Genomic DNA, 22,272 nt, shown 5'->3' on the forward strand with positions numbered 1-22,272 from the left:
GCTTCACTTAGTATGATAATCTCCAACTCCATCCATGTTGCTGCAAATGGCATTATTTCATTCTTTTTAATGGCTGAGTAATGTTCCAGTGTATATATGTACCACATCTTCTTTATCCATTCATCTGTTGATGGACATTTAGGTTGCTTCCATATCTTGGCTGTTGTAAACAGTGCTGCAGTGAACATTGGGGTGCATGTATCCTTTCGAACCACGTTTTTCTCCAGATATATGCCCAGGAGTGGGATTGCTGGATCATATGGTAGCTCTATTTTTAGTTTTTGCTTATTTTTTCTTTTTTTGACTGCATGGCATGTGGGATCTTAGTTCCCTGACCAGGGATCAAACCCGCGCCCCCTGCAGTGGAAGCACGGAGTCTTAACCACTGGACCGTCAGGAAGTCTCCTATTTTTAGTTTTTTTAAGGAACCTCCATACTGCTGTCCATAGTGGCTGTATCAATTTACATTCCCACCAACAATGTAAGAGGGTTCCCTTTTCTCCACACCCTCTCCAGCACGTTTGTAGGTTTTTTGATGATGGCCGTTTTGACTGGTGTGAGGTAATATCTCATTGTAGTTTTGATTTGCATTCCTCTAATAATTAGCAATGTTGAGCATCTTTTCATGTGCCTCTTGGCCATCTGTATGTCTTCTTTGGAGAAATGTCTATTTAGTTCTTCTGCCCATTTTTTGATTGGGTTGTTTGTTTTTTGGTGTGGATTGTCTTTTTACTCTCTTGATGGTGTCCTTTGAAGAACAAAATTTTTCATTTTGATGAGGTTGTCCCAGCACTATTTGTTGAAAAGCCTATACTTTCTCCATTGAATTTCTTGGCACTGTCTTCAAAATCATTTGGCCATAAATATGAGAGTATAATTCTGCACTGTCTGTTCCATTGATCTATACGTCTATCCTTCTATCCTTATATTAGTACCACAATTACTGTAGTTGTTTAGTAAGTTTGAAATTGTTGAGTTGTTGTCTTTGTATTTTGTTCTTCAAGATTTTTTTGGCTGTTCTAGGTCTTGTGTATTTCCATATAGATTTTATGATCAGCTTGTTAACTTTTGAAAAAAAGTTAACTTGGATTTTAATAGGGATTGCCTTGAATATTTATAGACCAATTGGGGGAGTATTGCTATCCTAATAGAATTAAGTCTTTCAATTCATGAACATAAGTTGTTTTTCTATTTGTTTAAATGTTTAATTTCTTTCAACAATGTCTTAGAATTTTCAGTGTATATATTTTGCACTTCTTTTAAATTTATACCTAAGTATTTGAATCTTTTTGATGCTATTATAAATGAAATTGTTTTATTAACTTCATTTCTGGATTTTTCATTGCTGGTGTATAGAAACACAACTGATTCTTGTATATTGATCTTGTATCCTACAACTTTGCAGAAGTTGTTTGTTCTAGTAGTTTTTAGTGGATTCTTTAAGATTTTCTATATATAAGATCATATAATGTGCAAATAAAGGTAGCTTTATTTTTTCTTTCCAATCTGGATGCCTTTTATTAGTTTTTCTTGCCTAACTGCCCTGACCAGAAATTCTAGTCCAATTTTGAACAGAAGTTGCAGTAGTAGACATCCTTGTCTTATTTCTGATGCCAGAGGGTAAGCCGTTCAGCCTTTTACTGTTCAGCGTGATGTTAGCTGCAGGTTTTTTAGATGCCCTTTATCAGGTTGAGGAAGTTCCCTTCTATTTCTAGTTTGTTGAGTGTTTTTATCATGAAGGAGTGTTGGATTTTTTGTCAAAAGCTTTTACTGACATAAATTATTGAAAAACGACTAATTTTTTTTCTTTTTTTTAATCTGCAGAAATTGACTTGCATACCAGATGTGTGGTGGATGTAGATGCAAACAAGGTTATTCTCAGTCCTGTAAATACCAATGTTTCCAAAGGAGATGCCCGGTAAGTTAAGAACCAGTGTTGCGATCAATGGATTTTTAAATGGTGGAAAGCAACGATGGCTGCTGAACTGAGAGTTGAACAAATTTTTTTTTTTTGGACTTACATACATACATACATACATACATACATTTATTTATTTATTTATTTATTTATTTATTTATTTATTTCTTGTTGGGTCTTTGTTTCTGTGCGAGGGCTTTCTCTAGTTGCGGCAAGCGGGGGCCACTCTTCATCGCGGTGCACGGGCCTCTCGCTATCGTGGCCTCTCTTGTTGCGGAGCACAGGCTCCAGACGCGCAGGCTCAGTAGTTGTGGCTCACGGGCCTAGTTGCTCCGCGGCACGTGGGATCTTCCCAGACCAGGGCTCGAACCTGTGTCCCCTGCATTAGCAGGCAGATTCTCAACCACTGCGCCACCAGGGAAGCCCGTTGAACAAGTATTGAATGCTTACTATGTGGAGACATATTGCTGCCAGATAGACGAGGTCTGTAATATGGAATGACTGAGTGCCAGAATGCGTGTTGTAGGCAGTAATGGTATTGGAAGCTCCGAGAAGAGAGCGTCGGTTAGATTGTGAAGTAACTGAGGAAGGCTTCTTGAGGAGATGGTACTGGCTGGAGGCTTAGGTAAGATGTGAACGGGAAGAAGTCGGGTAAAAGGGAAGGCTTTTAGGTTGTTCCTCGGTGTGTGTTGTTTTTACTTCTGCCAATTCTCATCCTATCTGTCACTTAGAGCTCATTTCAAGTGCTCTTATCTTCCTGAAGACATTCTTGCAGCCCTTAGTGATTCCTCTCTTTTAAGGCCCCATGAGCTATAATCTGTACTACCTAATTTAATTATTATATATTGTTTTGAATTATTAATTGTAGCTTAACAGTAGATTTTAAGGTCTTGGAGGGAAGGGACTCTTTGTCAGGGGTTGGGGATGAATACTTGAGCATCAGTTCTGGATTTGGGTGATAGTATGAACAAAAGAGAGGGCAAGAAGTTGTAAAGAAAGTGAATGTGGGGAGGAAGGAAGAGATTAATTTGGTTTTTCTCAGCAAGTTCGGGAAAATTAATTTAATCACGTAAGTTGGAGTCAGTTTACAGAAGACCTTGAAAGCAGATGAGATTTGGCCTGTATTTTTATGGGTAGGATGTCATCTTTGACAGTTTTTAAGTTATTGTGATTAAGGAGGTGGATTCGGAAGAGCTGTTGGATGGCAGTGTAGAGACTAGGTCAGAGTGGGGAAAGACTGGCTGTTTGTAGAGATCAGCTCTATCAGAGATGTTTTTGTGCCGAACCTGGAAGTGGAGAACACATGGTGCCCGCCATGATGCTTTGCACAAAGTAGGTGCTTCAGAGTACTTGTAGAGCAGTGCTGTATATGGAAATATACCCGGAAGGTACTCCATAAAGGTTCTTTCAAGTTGAATTGCACTGAAAAGAGCACTGGCCTTGGAGTCAGAAAATCTGAAATAGAATCCCTACTTATGTTATTGTAGTTAGTTATTTTTAACTTTTTTTAAAATTAATTTTTATTGGAGTATAGTTGATTTAAAAAAAATTTTTTTTTGGAGTATATATTTTTAACTTTTTTGAGCCTTATCTGTATGATACCTGCCCTACCTGTCTCACACCTCTATGAGATCAAATTAGTGATTGTTAAAGTGCTTTGTAAAGTGTTCTGTAAATGTTCAGGTTTATTGTTATTGATGTAGAGATATTTCTTAAGCATCTCTGGGGTATGCCATTATTAGGGTGGGAAGGGTATAGATGTGTCAAGAAAGGAGCTGGGATTTTGAGCCTACTAACTGAATGACCTATTGTCCTGAGTGTTAATTGAAAACATTAATTTGGGGGCTGTTTATTGCTCTTAGAGCTTCCAGTCTGAAGGCTATGGCTTTCTTTGGCAATGTGGGCGACTCTGAACAAACTTGGAGGCAATACCCTCTGGTAGAAAGAATGTGGGCTTTTTATACAGACTGAGGGATTCAAATTCTGGCTCTGCCACTTGCTGGCATGGTTATCTACCTGTGTTTTTTTATTTGTAAAGTGTTTTCATTTTCTCTTGCCGTGTAACAAATTACCTCAAAAGCTTAGTGGTTTAAAACGACAATAATCATGTATTATTTCCTGGTTTTTGTGGGTCAGGAATGCAGACAGGGCTCAACGGGAATGGCTTGCTCTGTGCCATGCTGTCTGGGGCCTGCCGGGGAGACTCGAAGGCTCACCTGGGTCTGGCAGTTGATGCCACCTGTTGGCTGGAGATGTCTCTGGGGCTGCGGGCAGAACGCCTACTCACAGCCTGCTGGCAGGTTCCAAAGGCAAGCGTCCTGAGAGCACGAGAAAGCCAGGTGGAAGAAGTATCGCCTTTGGTATTCTAACCTTGGAAGTCACACAGCGTCATTTCTGTCACATTTTCTTGCTCAAGGCTGGTATAAAGCTCTACACAGTTTCAAGAAGAGGAAACATAGACCCATCCGTCTTTGAGTGGAGGAGAGTTAGTGTCACATCAGGAAAGCATCTGGGGTGGGGGAGGTATCGTTGTGGCTCCATCCACAAGTGTGTAACGTCTCCCTGATGAGGTAATTGTGAGAATAAAATGAGCACATAGAAGCTTTTTAAAAAAATGTTTTCTTTCCTTTAGAGACCTTTAAATCTTAGGGATTTGTGAAAGAATTAAATAGCACTTTTTGGTTCCATAGAGTATCTTGGATGACTCTTTTTTTATGTGTGCTGAAAATAGAGATTGAATATTAACTCAGTGCTATAGAGTACTGTCTGATTAAAAAAAAACTTTTAGAAATGACAACTGTCAATAAGGTTGGTATGTAATGGCTTTTGGTGAAGTAAAGTTAGGAAGCACAGCTTCTTAAAAAACAACTCTTTATTGAAGTACATACTATACATACAGAAAAGTACATATAGCTTGATGAATTTTCATAAGTTGAACAGTCCTATAACTGGCACCCAGATTAAAAACAAGAACATTACTAGTATGACAAAAGACCACCTCATGAGAAGCACTTTTTCTTTTAATATAATATCAAGGTGAAAAGGGAAAACAGAAATTTTGGGATGTAGCAGTTCAGTGGTATATGTTGACTCCATTAAAAGAAAAATATAGGAGGGAAAGCACAAATTACAAAGTTAAGGTTAATTACCATCTAGTTTGTAGAATGACTAATCCATACAAGTTATGGTTTTATAGGAGGTATGCTTGTATTGGGTTGGCCAAAAAGTGCCTTTAGTTTTTAAGTAAAAATAAAAGACGTATTTTTCATTTTCACCAAGAACCTTATTGAACAATGTAGTCACCCTTTTGTTCCACTACCTTCTGCCATTTTTCAGGCAACTTCATATTTCCATCTTCCCAAAACTTTTTATCTTTTTGAGCAAAGAACTGTTCAAGGTGCCTTTTACAGTCCTTCAGGGAATTGACATTTTTCCCGTTAAGAGAATTTTGTGAAGACCGAAATAAATGGAAATCCGAGGATGCAATGTCTGGTGAATACGGTGGATGAATCAGAACTTCCCAGACAAGCTGTAACAGTTTTTGCCTGGTCATCAAAGAAACATGCAGTCTTGCATTATCCTGATGGAAGATTACGTGTTTTCTGTTGACTAATTCCGGACGTTTTTCATTGAGTGCTGCTTTCAGTTGGTCTACTTGGAAGCCGTACTTGCTGGAATTAATCGTTTGGTTTTCCGGAAGGAGCTCATAATAGAGGACTCCCTTCCAATCCCATCATATACACAACATAACCTTCTTTGGACGAAGACCAGCCTTTGGTGTGGTTGGTGGTGGTTCATTTCGCTTGTCCCACAATCTCTTCCATTCCACATTATTGTACAGTATCTACTTTCATTGCCCGTCACAATTTGTTTTAAAAACGGAACGTTTTCAGTACGTTTAAGTAGAGAATCGCATGTGGAAATATGGTCAAGAAGGTTTTTCTTGCTTAACTTACGTGGAACCCAAACATCAAAGCAATTAACGTAACCAAGATGGTGCGAATGATTTTCAACGCTTGATTTGGATATTTTGAGTATGTCGGCTATCTCCCGCATGGTATAACGCTGATTGTTCTCAATTAATGTCTCAATTTGATCGCTGTCAACTTCAACTGGTCTACCCGACCACAGAGCATCGTCCAGCAAGGATTCGCCAGCACGAATCCTCGCAAACCACTTTTGACATGTTTGATCAGTCACAGCACCTTCTCCATTCACTGCACAAATCTTTTTTGGCATTTCAGTTGTGTTTTTACCTTTTTTGAAATAATAAAGTATAATATGCCAAAAATGTTCCTGTTTTCCTTCCATCTTCAATATTAAAATGGCTACACAAAAATTCACCAATTTTAATGTCTTTTTTTAAATGCACACTGATATGACAGCTGTCACAATACAGTCTAACAAAATTGTTTCAAATGAAGTTAAAGACAACTAAGTGCTACTAGAGCCATCTTACGGAAAAAACCGAACGAACCTTTTGGCCAACCCAATAGCAGAGAGCCAGGGATTCAAAACTAACATTAAAAAAAGTGATTTGGTCAGTCTAAATCACTAGTCAGAAAGGCTCAAATTAATGTTTTTCCTTTAAAAGCTACAATATCCTTGTTTTTAGAATAGTATCCAATCCTATTAATCTAAAACTTTGACTAGTTTTGTATGTATACTTACAACCTAAGTTAGTATACTTTGAAAGTGAACATATATACATTTTATAACAGTAGTTTGTATATTTTTCTGATTAATTTTGCATTAACTTCTGAAAATTTCATGGTTTGATGTTTATGCTTATTAAAGCTAATAAAAGTCATGGTTAAATGAGGACGTAGACCACTTTCAGCTCAACAGCTTAATCATGGGAATTTGGGAAACATTTTTGCTGTGCTATGTATGTGGAATTTCAAAACTGTTTTGACAAATAAGATGCTTAAAATTCAGAAAATCGATTGTACATAGCTAACAAGAGATTAAGAAATGCTGACTTTGGAGTCAGACATCCTGGACTGAATCTCAGCTCTGCTACTTAACATGTGTGATGTGGAGCAAGTTACGTAATTGTCCTCTGCCTCAGTAAAGTGGAGATTATAATAGTACCTGCCTATAGGTTGTTATGAGGATTAAGTGAGTTAAAATATGTAAAGTGGCAGTGCCTGGTGTACAGTTAACCTTATATGAAAGTTAGCTATTACTTTGACTCTTACTGTTACTGTTATTATGGCCTGTATTCAAGTTGTAGTCCATGGTATGTTTGTGAGCTATAACTTCATAAAGGAAGTAAAATTTTTTAAAAAATTTGTTTTGTTTATTTATTATTTTTGACTGCGTTGGGTCTTTGTTGCTACGTGAGGGCTTTCTCCAGTTGCGGTGAGCAGGGGCTACTCTTCGTTGCGGTGCATGGGCCTCTCATTGCAGTGGCTTCTCTTGTTGTGGAGCACGGGCTCTAGGCGCACGGGCTTCAGTATTTGTGGCACACGGGCTTCAGTCGTTGTGGCTCGCGGGCTGTAGAGCACAGGCTCAGTAGTTGTGGCACATGGGCTTAGTTGCTCTGCGGCATGGGGGATCTTCCCGGACCAGAGCTCGAACCCGTGTCCCCTGCATTGGCAGGCGGATTTTTAACCACTGCACCACCAGGGAAGCCCCCTAAAATTTTTTTAAACCAAAATATATTCAGTACTTGAGTATACATGCCTATCAAGAAATTACCTAGTTCTAGAAAAATTTCAGCTTTGCAAAGTCAGAAACTTTATTTTATCTAGTTTGCCCAAAGTTGGTGGGGCTCTTAGGGACTAACATGTCATGTGTTAGAGAAATAGCCCCTTAATTGTAAGTTTACAGTGAACAAAATATTAATCCCTGTCATCCGGGCTTCTCCGTAGTATCAACCAACTTGTGAAACCAGGTTAAAACATTGCTTGTGAACATAGGGTAAGAACAGAGGGACGTTTTATTAAATATGGAGAAGATTAAGGACAGACTCTATTCCACAGCGCTCAACTCAAACACCCTAGGGACTGAAATACTTGTATCCACCAGTCCGGTCTTTTTCTTTGATGTATAGTACTAGATACACATTGACAGATTTGATCTGTTTGTTTTCTCTTGCAGAGCCATACTGCTTGTACTAGTAGTACATTAAATGCCTTTTTGGAATTACCCTTTTGCACTAAACCAATTTAGTTTTCTAGACTGGTCCATGGGCTTTCCCAAATCTTCAGCACCATATTTACAAATCATCTTTTAGGGCTAATAAGTGACTAATTCGTTATCTATTCTTAGTAGATTTTTACAAGTGTAATTCTCAGCGTGTGATTCTTCACATTTAGGAGCACTTTAAGTCCCTTTTATCACTAGTTACAATAATACCATGATGTAGAACAGTCCCTTTTTAAATAGCTAAATAAATCTTTAAGCCTTCTTTTGTTTGAATTATGTCTTAAAACATTAAAATTTTATCTTATAATAAAATGTTAACGCTAGTGCTTGTCACCATGATAGGACAAAATAGTTTCTTAGGCTAAGTTTTATCTTCTGCCTTTTGCCTCATTCCCTCCTCTACCCACCAGACAGGCCTTTGCTGCTCACTCTGGCTAGAAAATTGAGATACTTAAAATGTTTTCAAAGGGAGTGAGGTGTGATTTCTCATGGAGAGTGGCAGCCTCCACTTTATGAAACAGTTGTGTTATGAGAGTTATGTTTCTGTGAGTTTGGAAGTGGGAATGCATTTTCCGATAGGAACTGACAGTTGTTTCTAGGAGAAATGCTGTTCTATTAAAAAGAGTGACTAGTTTGGCCCACAACTCATAGAGTAAAGTTTGTTTGTTTTTGCTGTGCGTGTATGGAGATAAAGAATGCATTGACTATCAGTAACTAATCTACTTTGGTGTCACTGTGCCGAAGGTCTCAGCAGTTTTATCCACCATTGTTTTTGCACCATCAATGCAAATATCAACACAGTGAAGAAGGCAAATGTCTTAGTATTTTATGAAAATAGTTTTGACCTCAAGACCCACTGAGAAGCTCTAGGAAACCCTCAGGAGTCCTCAGACCACAATTTGGGAGCCAGAGTTAGACTGAATGGATGTCTTTGGTTTATTTTTAAACTACTTTATTGAGATATAATAAGCATATCATATAATTCACACCTTTAAAATGAACAGTTCATTGGTTTTTGTTATATTTACCAGCACAATTATCTAATTTTATGACATCTTTATCACACTGTTAATCTATGTTCTGTCTCTAGGCTTGAGATTTGCCTGTTCTGGACATTTCATATAAATGAAATACAATTTGTGGTCTTCTGTGATTGGCTTCTTCTTACTTAGCATAATGGTTTTGAGGTTTATCCGTGTTATAGCATTTATCAGTACTTATTCCTTTTTATGGTGGAATAGTATTTCATCATATTCTATTTTGTTTATCCATTCATCAGTTGATAGATATTTGGGTTGTTTCCACTTTTTGGCTATTATGAATAATGCTGCTCTGAACATCTGTATACAGGTCTTTCTGTGGACATATGTTTCCGTTTCTCTTAGATAGATGTCCAGGAGTGGGCTTTCTGGGTCGTATGGTACCTCTGTGCTTAACATTTTGGGGAATTGTCAGGCTGTTTTCCAAAGCGGCTGCACCGATTTACATTTCCACCAGCAGTGTATGAGGATTCCAGTTTCTTTGGCTTTTAAAGAACCCTCGTTTACTGTAAGGAAAATGGTGGTGACTCTGGCTAATTGGAGAGTGTACACCCTGCCCAAAGGCATTCAGATTACAATTAAAAAACAAAATAAAACGCTGTGCTGTCCAAACCAAACAGGTCTTGGCCAGATTCAGCTCTTGGCTACTGATTTGGAACCTCAGGTTCTAGTATACTTTTCTATTAAGTGGTACTTCTTGTAAGGTTTTAAAAAATTGAGCAAAGTTTTAAAAAATATAGTGTATAAAAAGGTTTAAAGAATAAAACACTTATGCACCTGTCACTCAGTTTAATAAATCATTACCAATACAGTTAAAGCCTGTTGTGAACAGCCTCCAATTTTAATGCCTTTCTTCTCCACCACAGTTAACAACTTTTCCAGAATTTGGTTTTTTATCTTTCTATTTCTTTACATTTTCACTATGTGTGTTTGGAAATTGTTTGCACAATATTATGTGTCCACAAATGCCTTTTTCTAGTAAAGGGTCAGAGAGATATGTGACTCAAAAAAGATTGACTACTAAAGTATAATGCCTGATTTTTAAAAAAAATAAATTTATTTATTTTATTTATTTTTGGCTGTGTTGGGTCTTCGTTGCTGCGTGTGGGCTTTCTCTAGTTGCGGCGAGCGGGGGCTACTCTTCGTTGCGGTGCGCAGGCTTCTCATTTTGGTGGCTTATCTTTGTTGTAGAGCACGGGCTCTAGGCGCGTGGGCTTCAGTAATTGTGACATGTGGGCTCAGTAGTTGTGGCTCGCGGGCTCTGGAGCTCAGGCTCAGTAGTTGTGGCGCATGGGCTTAGTTGCTCCGCGGCATGTGGGATCTTCCCGGAGCAGGGATCGAACCCACATCCCCTGCATTGGCAGGCGGATTCTTAACCACTGCACCACCAGGGAAGTCCCTAATGCCTGATTTTTAAAGGCAAAAAAAATTATATTAAGAGGAGCCAAAAATAATATCACAAGTTTATGTTGGGGCGGAAAGCTAATTGTTCATATTTTATCAAATACGCTGTTCCTCCTTTTTTCCTCTTAAAAAACCAAAATAAAAAAAAAAGCTTTTTTTCCCCTCTCATCTATTGTTTGCAGTGAATTCCAAACAAGCGTTGCAGTGAAAATTGTTTTACTCTACCTCCAAGTCTGAGAGACTGTGGTTCAGTGAGCTATGCCTGTTTAGAGGTGCTGCTTTAAACAACAGAACTGAAACCTGAAAGGGAAAGAAGTTCTTAGTATAAATTGTACTGAGAATCCCTCGGTCAGTTAATCCATTTTCTTCTTTAGCCCTCTGTTTTCTATTGTGTGTATGTGTGTGTGTGTGTATGTATGTGTATGTGTATGTGTATAATTAACACTACAAGCGTTAATATACTAACTTACAGTTTCTCTTATAATTCTTTATTACCCTGACCCACCAAGTGTAAGATTTTATTATTATTATTATTATTATTATTACTCTTATTATTTGGCCGTGTGTCCTGTGGGATCCCAGTTCCCTGACCAGGGATTGAACCTGCACCCACGGCAATGAAAGCGCTGAGTCCCAACCACTGGATCACCAGGGAATTCCCCAAGTGTAAGATTTTTAAGACCAGAATTTTCTGAAGTAGAACACATTTGGAGAGTTAGACTTCAAAATCGTAATGAACCTGAACACTGATTTCTGTGGTATTTTGTGAAATGGCCTGTTCTTTAGTACATGTGGGAGAGACTCTCCAACATGGATGGAGTTAGCTGTAGATGACACAAATATGCAGATATTTTTCTTGTTTTCTTGTAAAACTATGGGGCTTTCCACTCCTTCCTGTTTGGTTATGTTTAACCTAATAATAAATTGATAGTGTGAGGGTTATAACTGCCAGTCTAGTGCAAAGAATGTCTGAGATGTTGATCTTAACCAGCACTTGTCAGAAAGGTCATTAAAACTCTTTTTATTCCTTCTAACTGTTCACCAGACATCAGATCTTAGTCAAGATCATTAGGTAATTAATGAGTTCTAATATGAGCAAAGTATATCCGGTCCTTGTTTGGAGGTTCAGAGTACTCTGTTCTTGGTAGATGAATGAATATATGCAGAAAATATATATATATATATCAGATAGATGCAGAATTAAGTGATGTTGACCCATGTGCATACATTTCTCTTGCAAACGTATCGTGTAATACTGCTGAGGGGCGGGCCTAATGCCAATAATTGCTTTGAAATATATGAAGTCATTTTCAGACTAATTCCTTGTTAGGAGAAGGCATCATTAGGTCATATTAGATAATGACTTTTAAAATTTCTGTACTGCTATATGGATGCTACTTTAAGTAAAGATTTTACTTGAAGGAAGTCATGCAAAGTGTAATTATGGTATATACAATAGATCTGTTTGTTCTCTCTGCTGTGAAGTGACTTGAGTGAGGCTAATAATTCTGCCCAAATAGAATTTACTCCTCTGGAGAATAGTATGTGGTATGTTTTAATTTCATAAAGGGGCTCTTCCTCGGGGAGCCTGTCTGCCCTGATTATGTCAGAGTAAAGTGGGGAGAACAGTGTCCTATGTACTCTGATATTTAAGAGGATTCCTCCCCGTCTTTTTAAAAAGTACTGTGGCCATTGAGTGTACAAACCATTTAGTGCTTTTGAATGTAGCTGGGGAAATGAATCGGGAAGACTCTTAAAAGCTAAAAAGGTAATAAAATATGTATGGTTGAATTCATGTTATTTCATGGTTAATAGTAGCACATAATCAAATAGCAATAAATACAGATTTTTCAAAGTTTTACCAGCAAAAGCTAGTAGGTTGCTAAAATGAACTGTTTGATAGCTGATTAGTAAACCTGTCTGAACAAAAATTAGGCTGTTCTAGTAGAATTTATGAAATCTTAGCATTGTCATTGGGCATGTATCTATCTTGTTTATGCTTTTATTGGTACAGCAATAAGAAGGAATAAGCTGTTTTTCTTAATTCAGGAAAAGAGAGTCTTTATCACTGTGCTTGAAATACTGCTTGGATACTAACATTTGATATAATGAGGATGCAGGGTTATGTGTGTGTGTGGCTAGTTAACTAGATTAAGTTATAGCTAATACGAATTAAATGTTTTGAATTTCCCCAGAATTCTGGATTCACCATAAAATTATCAGATACCATATGATATACTAGATAAGATATCTAATTACGAATAAAGTTTAGGTAAAACTACCAAGTCCCACTATTGATGTTTTTAAAATTTGTCTTTGTTGTTTGTTTGGCAGTACTTTTTTTTTAGGGCTCTTTGTCTCAATCTCCAGTTTAGGAGTTGTTGCTAATATAAACCAAATGTTGAATAAGGATCTAGACTTACGTTTTAAAGATGGAGGTAGCAGGACTTCCCTGGTGGTCCAGTGGTTAAGACTCCACGCTCCCAGCTCCCAGTGCAGGGGGGGTACAGGTTCGATCCCTGGTCGGGGAGCTAAGATCCCACATGCCGCATGGCATGGCCAAAAAAAAACTAACCAAAAACCCACACACACAAAAAGATGGAGGTAGCAGTACTCTATGAGGAAATGTGACATGAGAAACCATTCCACCCAAAAAGTTGCTGTATCACAATATCTTAGGAATCTTTCTGATCCATTCAGCAGCTGAACATCAACCCTTTGCCAAGTACCAAGCTAAAAGTTAGGATAATCTTTATTAATCCTTAGTTCCATTAAATTGTGGTGAAATTATTTTTAGCACACAGTATCTATAAACATACTAGTAAAACAAAAAACAAAGCAAAACAGAAAAGTAGAAAGGGAAGTTGAATTATTCTCTTGTGGACTTTGTAAGGCTAGATTTTTGCAGGCTCAGACTTGAAATGATTCTATTGTTTAATTTTGAGCATTGTGCATTTTCTTATGAGAGTGATATTTAGCTGAAAATGAAAAATGATTTCTTTTGCAAGTTAATAGTGCAGAGTTCTGGAGCCCTTTATCCTACCTCCTTAGAATTCATTAAAGAACTATCTTGTGTGATGGTGAATTTCACTTTTGTTTCACTTTTATCAAACCTAATTTATATATACTTATATTAAATAAAAAATTCTATAGAATGGGTAATAATTAAGAGTAATAATAAGCTTTACCTTCACGTATTGACCCATAAATGAAACAGATCAGTAATGCTTTTGTTCCACTTTTAGGAAAACAAGTAGAATTTACAAAAGATCATGGAGTAGGTAGAAGTTGTATTTGCCATTTAATTTTAAAAAACTCTTTGTTATGGAGAATTAAAAGATATGCCAAAGTAGACAGAATAGTATAATAGGCTGCCTGTTGCTCAGCCCTCAAAGCCATTCACCCATGGCTAATACCATCCTATCCACATCTTCAACTCTTTCCTTTTTCCCACATTATTTTGAAGTAAATCCCATTTTACCCACAAGTATTTTAATATATCTTTATTATTTTTAACATAACCAAAATACCATTATTACACCTTAAAAATTAACAGTAGTTATGCAGTAGCATCAAAGTTTCAGTCAGTGTTCACATGTCCAATTGTTTCATGAAGTTTTTTCCCCAGAGTTTGAAGAGCATCCATATATGGTCTACCCATGGTGATTGGGTTATATGTCTTTTAATTTATTGGTTCCTTGGTTGTTAAAGAAATGGGGTCATTCGTTGTGTTGATGGGTTAATAAGTGAATTTATTACAGAGGATGTACTATGCTTATTTAGTCAGCTGCCAAATCTTGATTTTTCTTGTGAATATTTTTATCCTGACATTCCTTTCTATCCTCTCTGATATTACCCTAGTTAGTACCATAATTGCCTTATATTTAGCCTTCTAACTGGTTTCTGGAACCTTCCGTCAAGCCTGCTGCTACTTCCTGTAGTCTGTCTTTTGAATTTGGAGCCTTTATTATTTCTACTAATTAAGAAATGTCACTACCCGGGTGACATCTTTTATGTGTTCATCCCTCCCTGTTTTCTAATGCTTGTACTGTTTAGCTTTATCGTATGTGTTTTGAGTCCCCCTCCCCTTTGAGACTGTGGTTACTTGAAATCCGGGACCACTTCTTGCTCTTCGTGCCTCGTACGGTGTTTTGCAGGCAGAAGGTGCTCTGTAAATGTCTCTTGATTGATTATAACTGTTCTGTTAGTGCTTGTTCTCCAAAGCTCCCCGTTCTCATATTAGCCCCAATTAGTAGTTGGAAAGGTGATTTGTGAGTCTGGGAGTTGGATTTTATTTTATTATTTTTTAGAAGTATTTATTTATTTATTTGGCTGCGTCGGGTCTTAGTTGCCGCACGCAGGATCTTCGTTGCGGCGTGTGGGATCTTTTACTTGTGGCATGCAGGCTCTTAGTTGCCGCATGCAGGATCTAGTTACCTGGCCAGGGATCGTACCCAGGCCCCCTGCATTGGGAGCTTGGAGTCTTAACCGCTGGACCACCAGGGAAGTCCTGGGATGAAGAGTATTTCTCAAGACAATGGTAGGGCCTGATGAGCCATTTCCATCCACTCCACCATATAGGGCGTGGTTTTCTAGAAAGAGAGATTCTTGTCCCCTGGATCCGGTCTCTTGTTTACTCTCTTGGCACCATAGCTTTTGTTTTGCTTTTCTTGTTTTGACAACAACCTTCTGTTCCAGTGCTGTTCATTGATGATATTTTAAGTGTGCTGTTTCCTGGTGATCTAATATTAGGACCATACTGTAGGATAAATTTCCTTGGGAAGAATTTCCCGAAGATTAAACAATTTGTGATATATAGATGTTGCAAACTGGGGTGCTGTAGGCTACACTTACCCGTAGATGTTTGCTTGGCCTGTAGTTTCAATGTTTAAAAATATGGGGGTTTCATATGAAAATTCAGATTTGCAGTTTTTCCTAAACAACCTGAAAATCTGGCATCACTGGGCTTTCTGCCTCCTTTGACAAGGTCATGAGCTCTTCAGGTCCCTAGCTGGTGGACACCCTCAGTTATGTTATTTGCCTGGTCCCTGTGGACCTTCCCATCCAACCCTTGGTGTAGATCCTTAACGGCTTCGGTCACAAAACATGTCCTTTCCTGACCTTGGCCCTGGGTTTGGGGCTCGTATTTCTTTTTGAAACCCTTAATTTCTGCACTCTGAAGATGGTATGTTCTCAATTTTTCTTTAGTTTATTAAGTTTAGCCATGTGACTTCTATAATTTTTGATATGACTTTATAAATTATCAAGTGTTCCGCGTAACACATTATTATTGATTTGCAAAAATGTAAAACAATGCTACTCTTCAGTAAATATATATTTATATAAATATAAATATTTTTGAGAATCGTGTTATTTTTTCTTAAATGTTATTTATGTTAACATGTAATAAATCTTGCTATTTTAAATGAATTAATAACATATTTTAAACTTAAATATGTTTCTCAGCTTTAATTTCTAATGCAAAAAAAATTTCTGTAGGCTATAACCCATGTAAAAAGAAACTTTTTAGGGTCCTCAGTTGTTTAAGAGTGTAAAGGAGTCCTGATACCAAAAGGTCTGAGAATCTCTGATACTAAAGGGTAATGTGTTAGCCCAGGTTAATCAGAATTGTCTAAGGTATTCACCAAAATTTTAGAACATAATCATTTTTTCCCCTGTAAGCAATATCATGTAAATCAACAGTAGGTCCCTGCAAAAGTTTATTGAATCCATGGTATTTCTGAAGCATATAACATTATTTAACTAAGACATTTAAGCATATAATTCTGTGAATTTGGAGTTCTAACTTAGAATGCCAAGAAATTTAACCCTTTACCTTTTGGGAGGGGGCCAGGGATTCCCTGGTTCTAAGCCTTTCTGATTGTTCTCTTGCTCTTGGTAGAGAGAGTTTGTTGCATAAACAGTGGGGAGAGGATTTGAAGAACTGAGATGGAATTTTGGTGTGATTTGAGATTTTGGTGGGGGGGACTTTCAAACAAGATTCAGATGCTAGAGGGGTGAGAGAATGAGTAGTTGTAGAGAAGAAAACTGGGGTTCCTTGGAGGCGAGAGGGGGATGAAATAATCCTACCTGCTTCCCTTTGTGGGCGGACAACCTGGAAAAGCAGATGCTGTGCCACAGGTTCCTGAAGGCTCTCCCTCTCCCAGTTTTGTCTTTCTGTCCATACATCCCTTACCTCCCCCCAACCTCCCACCCAGAAAGCAAGGAGAGAATCTTTTTTCCTTCCTCTCTCCACTTCAGCTTACTCTGTCTCATCATTATAGAGTCCTCACCTTACATCACTGGAGTAATAGAACAGTTAAAGCAAGATATGGGTGGAGAAGAGGAACCGTTTTGCTTTTGCTTGGTGAGATAGAAAGGGAGGTAGGCAGGATGGAGAGAGATTCCCAGCAGCCACAATGAGGGTGGGGGATTCCTGGACCCGTTTGGTTGGGCAGCCGTCCAGGTAGAAGAACAGTATGTATAGCCAGGACACACGCATCTCTTCATTCTCTAGTTGCAAATACCTGTCTTGTCTCTCCAACTGTTTTTTAGAGTTTTTTGAGTTAGGAATTGGATCCTAACTAATTATCCTTATAGTTCAAAGGATTTATAGGTATAGAGTATCTGTTAGGATCTAGCAGAGGGTTAGGCTCACAGGTGCTCAAGCAGTACTTTTAGATTGAAAAACATCATGTATATTGTCCTGTTGCCCTAAGAAGAGTGTGGAAAGTCCTTAGCATATATCTCATAAAATGGTGTAGAACTGGGAGAGGCTCTGAAGGTCTTGCAAGAGTATATTCAGAGAAGATAAGATTAGATGTGATTTTAACTATAGTTAAACCATAGTTTAACTGATTATTGGAGGGGCTTCGGCCTACAGTTTCCACTGCCTGAGGAGAGCTAGTTCTGATGGCTCTCTTGGTCTTTGCTCTGCCTTTCAAGAAGGAGCTCCTCTGGGCGTGAGACTCCCAGGATAGGTCTGTTCCCCATAGGGTGGGTTATGTGATGTTCCTGTGTCTACCAGGATATTTAAAGGGGACAGAAAAGGCAGGAAAAGAGTATATATTAAAAAGAATATATATATTTATAGATGTATAACTGAATCACTTTGCTGTACATCTGCAACTACTAACACATCTGAAACTACTAATTGTAAACAATATTTCAAAAAAATTTTAAAAATGATGGGAAACAAGCAAGAAACCTTTGACAAAAAATCTGGTTACTGTCCACAAGGTGGAATTATTTGATTATAAATTTGTATATCAAAAACTTTAATAAAATTTTTTTTTTTTGGGCTGCATTGGGTCTTCGTTGCTGTGCACAGGCTTTCTCTAGTTTCGGCGAGCAGGGGCTACTCTTCATTGCGGTGTGCGTGGCTTCTCTTGTTGCAGAGCACGGGCTCTAGGTGCATGGGCTTCAGTAGTTGTGGCTTGCGGGCTCTAGAGCGCCGGCTCAGTAGTTGTGGCACACAGGCCTAGTTGCTCCACGGCATGTGGGATCTTCCAAGACAAGGGCTCAAACCCGTGTCCCCTGCATTGGCAGGCGGATTCTTAACCACTGTGCCACCAGGGAAGTCCCTAATAAAACTTAAAAATATTCCTAAGTAAAAAAGATAGACAACTGTCAAGATTTCAGATGTCAGCAGAATGCAGTCACTGTGAAGGAGAAAAGGATGGCAAGACTAATTTTATTTCTATTTTTAATCATAAGTAATTCAAATTTCAGGATACCTGTCAGTTTTATGTAGCTGGTAAGTCTTTGGAAGTTGAACCTGTAATGCATAAGCAGTTTTGACTGGAGTTTTTTGTTTTGCAAACTGGGATTCTTATAGCAGTTTTATGTAATTATACATATATATCTAAATCTGCATTAAAGCAGATCGTTTCCTCTTTATTGTTTAGATGGAATGAACATTTACAAGGTTATCAAGTGTTTTTTTAATCTATTTTTTATTGAAGTATAGTTGAATTACAGTGTTGTTTTAGTTACTGCTGTACAGCAAAGTGACTCAGTTATACTTATATATACATTCTTTTTCATATTCTTTTCCAGTATGGTTTTTCACAGGATATTGAATATAGTTCCCTGTGCTATACACTAGGACCTTGTTTATCCATTCACGTGTTTTAAAAAATAAATTTTACCCTATGAAATGAAAACTGTCTTAAGAATGTGTAGTAGTAGCTACTGTTCCTATAACTGCACTTTATTATTTTGTCAGACTTCGCATACTCCGCTGTGTAGAAAACTGGGTGAGCTGATGTTTTGGTCATGTGTAACAAGCTTCCTTGCTTGACTTTATTCTCATCAAGTGTTACCACAACAGAAACCCCATATGTAAGCAAGGTCTTTGTTCAGTTATTACTCCCACTTAGTCACTAGTGAGTCATAGCCACTCTTGCAATCTGCCGTGTTCTTTCGGGGATCAGAAACTGCCATAAAATAGGGGGAACCAGACATTGAATATACATTTGGTACTATTTGCGTGAATGTCCTTTCTCTGAAAGTTAGATTTATTAGGACTGAACCCGTATGCTAGCCTTTATCCACTCACATCGGGAAGGATGCTTAAAAGTAGGATACTGGGACAGAGACTGGTTCAAGATTGAGTCATACCTTGGCACCAAACTAGGACTTTGTGCCTTGCTGTTTCCATAAGCTTTACTTAAGTTTTCTGACACTGACTTCATCTCTAACCACTGTATTAGACATCTCTTCTGTCCCACTTCAGGTCTTCTTGGCCTCACTCTCCCCAGAGCCTTTAATCACTTTTCACCCCTGGCTGTTGCCAACTCAAACTGGACCCTGACCAACTTGACGTGGACATAATCTGACACCTCATGCCTCGCTCCCCTTCCCCCTCTTCCCTGGGGCTGTAATCCATGATAAGACCTAGGCTTTGCTTTCTGAGGAATCCATGCTAAGAACATCCTTTTCGTATGCCCTTGGTCTATATACTAAATGGGTTCTCTTGCTTATGTATTACGTTACAGTTGATCTGACATATTTTGACCCCACTCTGAGCTTAAAAATTAGGAAGAGGTTAGGTCTGTTCTTCATAGTGTGGATTAATTTTTTTTTAATTTTTTTTTAATTTTAAAAAAATATTTATTTATTTATTTGGCTGCATCAGGTCCCAGTTGCGGTATGCAGGATCCTCGTTGTGGCACGGGGGATCCTTCGTTGCGGCGTGCGGGCTCTCCGTTGTGGCACGTGGGCTTCTCTCTAGTTGTGGCACAGGCTGTAGAGCTCGCGGGCTCAGTAGTTGCGGCACGTGGGCTCTCTAGTTGTGGTGTGTGGGCTCCAGAGCACGTGGGCTTAGTTGCACCACGGCATGTGGGATCTTAGCTCCCCAACCAGAGATCAAACCCGAGTCCTCTGCATTGGAAGGCGGATTCTTAATCACTGGACCACCAGGGAAGTCCCTTGTGTGGATTTGTTTTTACTTTTGTCAACCTCATAAACATTAGATAGGATCTAGGATTGAGGTGTTGCCAGTGGAATTTAGCCATCATCATTGCTTATAAGGATAGGAAAAGGCAAGAGTTGGTTGAAGGGCATCAGAGAAGTATGATTCAGAATGGAGTTTGAGTTCTGGATCTACCATTACCAACTGTGTGCCTTTGGAAAGTTTACATGACTTCCATGAGCTTCAGTTTCCTTTTCTGTAAAATCAAGGTGAGAACACCATAATAATATAGATCTTGTCAGATTGCTATTGGTATAAATGAGTTATTTATGTAAAATGTGTGGTACATGGTAGGTACTTAGTAGATGGTAGCTGCTATTATTCCTTGATTCGTTTATTCTGATCAACTTTCTTCATAAAAATTTTATTCATTGAAATACGTCATATTTTAAGTAATTTTTTTCTGACAACACTGGTCTATGCTAGAAACTCAGTAAATACTTACTGGCTAGGTTAGACATGTAGTAAACTATCATACTATGTTCCTAATAACAAATCATGCCCTTTTGCTTTTAATTGGCAATAATCTTAGGTGACTCAAGCTATAGCTCTAAGTGTAGTTTCCTAACCCTCCAGATAGCAAGTACAAGATGTTTATTTCAGGGATTGTGGGTTTCCTCTAAAGAGCATCAATTTGCATAACATTGCGCAGAGTTGGTTTCCTTGTTCTGAGCAAAGAGCTATTATTATAGTCAAAGGAACTTTGTGGTCAAGGTCTTTGAACACGTGGAAGGTGTAAATAATGCAGAGACAGCTAGGACAGTGTTCATGGAAATATGAGAAGTGAACAGAGAATTTAGTTTTTGGATCTTTTCATTGATGATAAATAGCATTTGTAAGCATTATTATTTCTTATAGTGTGTTGGATCCTTTGCAAGGGTTTTACCTACAGGTTCAGCAAAAGTACTTACAATAGAAAATATAAGCACCATGATTATATTAGAATTTTCAGAAGAGGAGTGAGGCAGGAAGGCGTTGTATGACTTCCCAACATCACACAGTTAGTAAGTGGCAGAGCTGGGGTTTGAACTCAGGTTTGAGTGAGCTCATGTCTCCAAAGCCAGATACACTCCGTGTATCACTAGATACACTGCTTCTTATTGCCTTGTAAGATTTCTTTTTTAATAAAAAAAAAAAAATTATTTATTTATTTATTTATTTGGCTGCCCTGGGTCTTAGTTGTGGCACACGGGATCTTCGTTGCCGCATGCGGGACCTTTAGTTGTGGCATGAGGGATCTTTTAGTTGCAGCATGTGAACTCTTAGCTGTGGCATGTGGGATCTAGTTCCTTGATCAGGGATCGAACCCGGGCCCCCTGCATTGGGAGCACAGAGTCTTAGCCACTGGACCACTAGGGAAGTCCCCTGCCTTGTAAGATTTCACAGAAGAGTTTCTTCTTGATCTTTAAACATTTGAAAACATATAATTGATTTTTTAAAAAAAAGTAAAAAAAGAAAATAAAAAATATAATTAGTAAATTCAGATTAGAGCAAAACTGTAGGCATTCAACAATTATTGATTGGTATCTAACATATGCAGCCCTGGCAAGGTGCCTGATAAGGGAAGGATAAGTATGACTTGCTCTTCTTTTAAGGAATCACATTCTGGAGTTAGGGAAACCCATACACAGCTGAGTATATTACATTTGTTAATGCATTCAACAACTATTTGTTGAATGCCCTCTGTGGGTGTCAGGATAGTGTTGACCTTAAGAAAACAATGATGAACAAAAGAAAATTTGGTCCCAGGCTTCATGGGGCTTCTTAGTCTATCAGGGTTATTATGAACTGGTCTAAGGCGTTTGGGTCGCTTATAATCAGACAGCAGTAACCTCCTACAGTTAGAGCTAGGTGAGAGCTTGTAGGCCTTCTTCCTCATCCCACACTACCATGGGGTAGGTCAACCACGAAGTTCTGACGAATTCTGCCTCAGATCTATTAGTGCAGGCACAGCATTAATCATACAGCTTGTTCCTGTGAGCTCCATGAAGTCACAGCTCTCAGACAGGCGCTTTGCCCAAAAGTTTCCCTTGAAACAAAGGTAGCAGGATTCAGTACCCTCTGCTTAGAATTATGTGGCAGAGCCTGAATTCAGGTCTGGCTAGAGCCCTAGGCCAAGAACCCTACCCCAATGGCACAGGATGCCAGGTTTGTTAAAGGCTTAGACTTTGTTCTCCCAAGAATGGAGGTACCTGTGTAAGATTTCTAGTCAGTCTGAATAGTTTTAACACTACGCATTTTACCAGTTAAAAATTATTTCTGACATTCCTTGTGCTGAATAA

The 22,272-nt window shown here is 38.4% G+C and overlaps 1 protein-coding gene across 3 annotated transcripts in view; it reads left to right on the forward strand.

Annotated features, from left to right (window-relative positions):
- KIF13B (kinesin family member 13B) overlaps positions 1-22,272 on the forward strand; it is a 192,676-nt gene that overhangs the window by 16,380 nt on the left and 154,024 nt on the right. For all 3 annotated transcript variants that reach the window (XR_005020172.1, XM_036854067.1, XM_036854068.1), the window contains exon 2: positions 1,825-1,918. Coding sequence is in view for 2 of the 3 variants with exons in the window: in XM_036854067.1 (XP_036709962.1) it covers positions 1,825-1,918 (94 nt within the window). In the remaining variant the exon portion in view is untranslated. The remainder of the gene's footprint in view (positions 1-1,824; positions 1,919-22,272) is intronic.

Source organism: Balaenoptera musculus, chromosome 6, assembly GCF_009873245.2.
Source record: "Balaenoptera musculus isolate JJ_BM4_2016_0621 chromosome 6, mBalMus1.pri.v3, whole genome shotgun sequence".
Taxonomy (NCBI): Eukaryota; Metazoa; Chordata; class Mammalia; order Artiodactyla; family Balaenopteridae; genus Balaenoptera; species Balaenoptera musculus.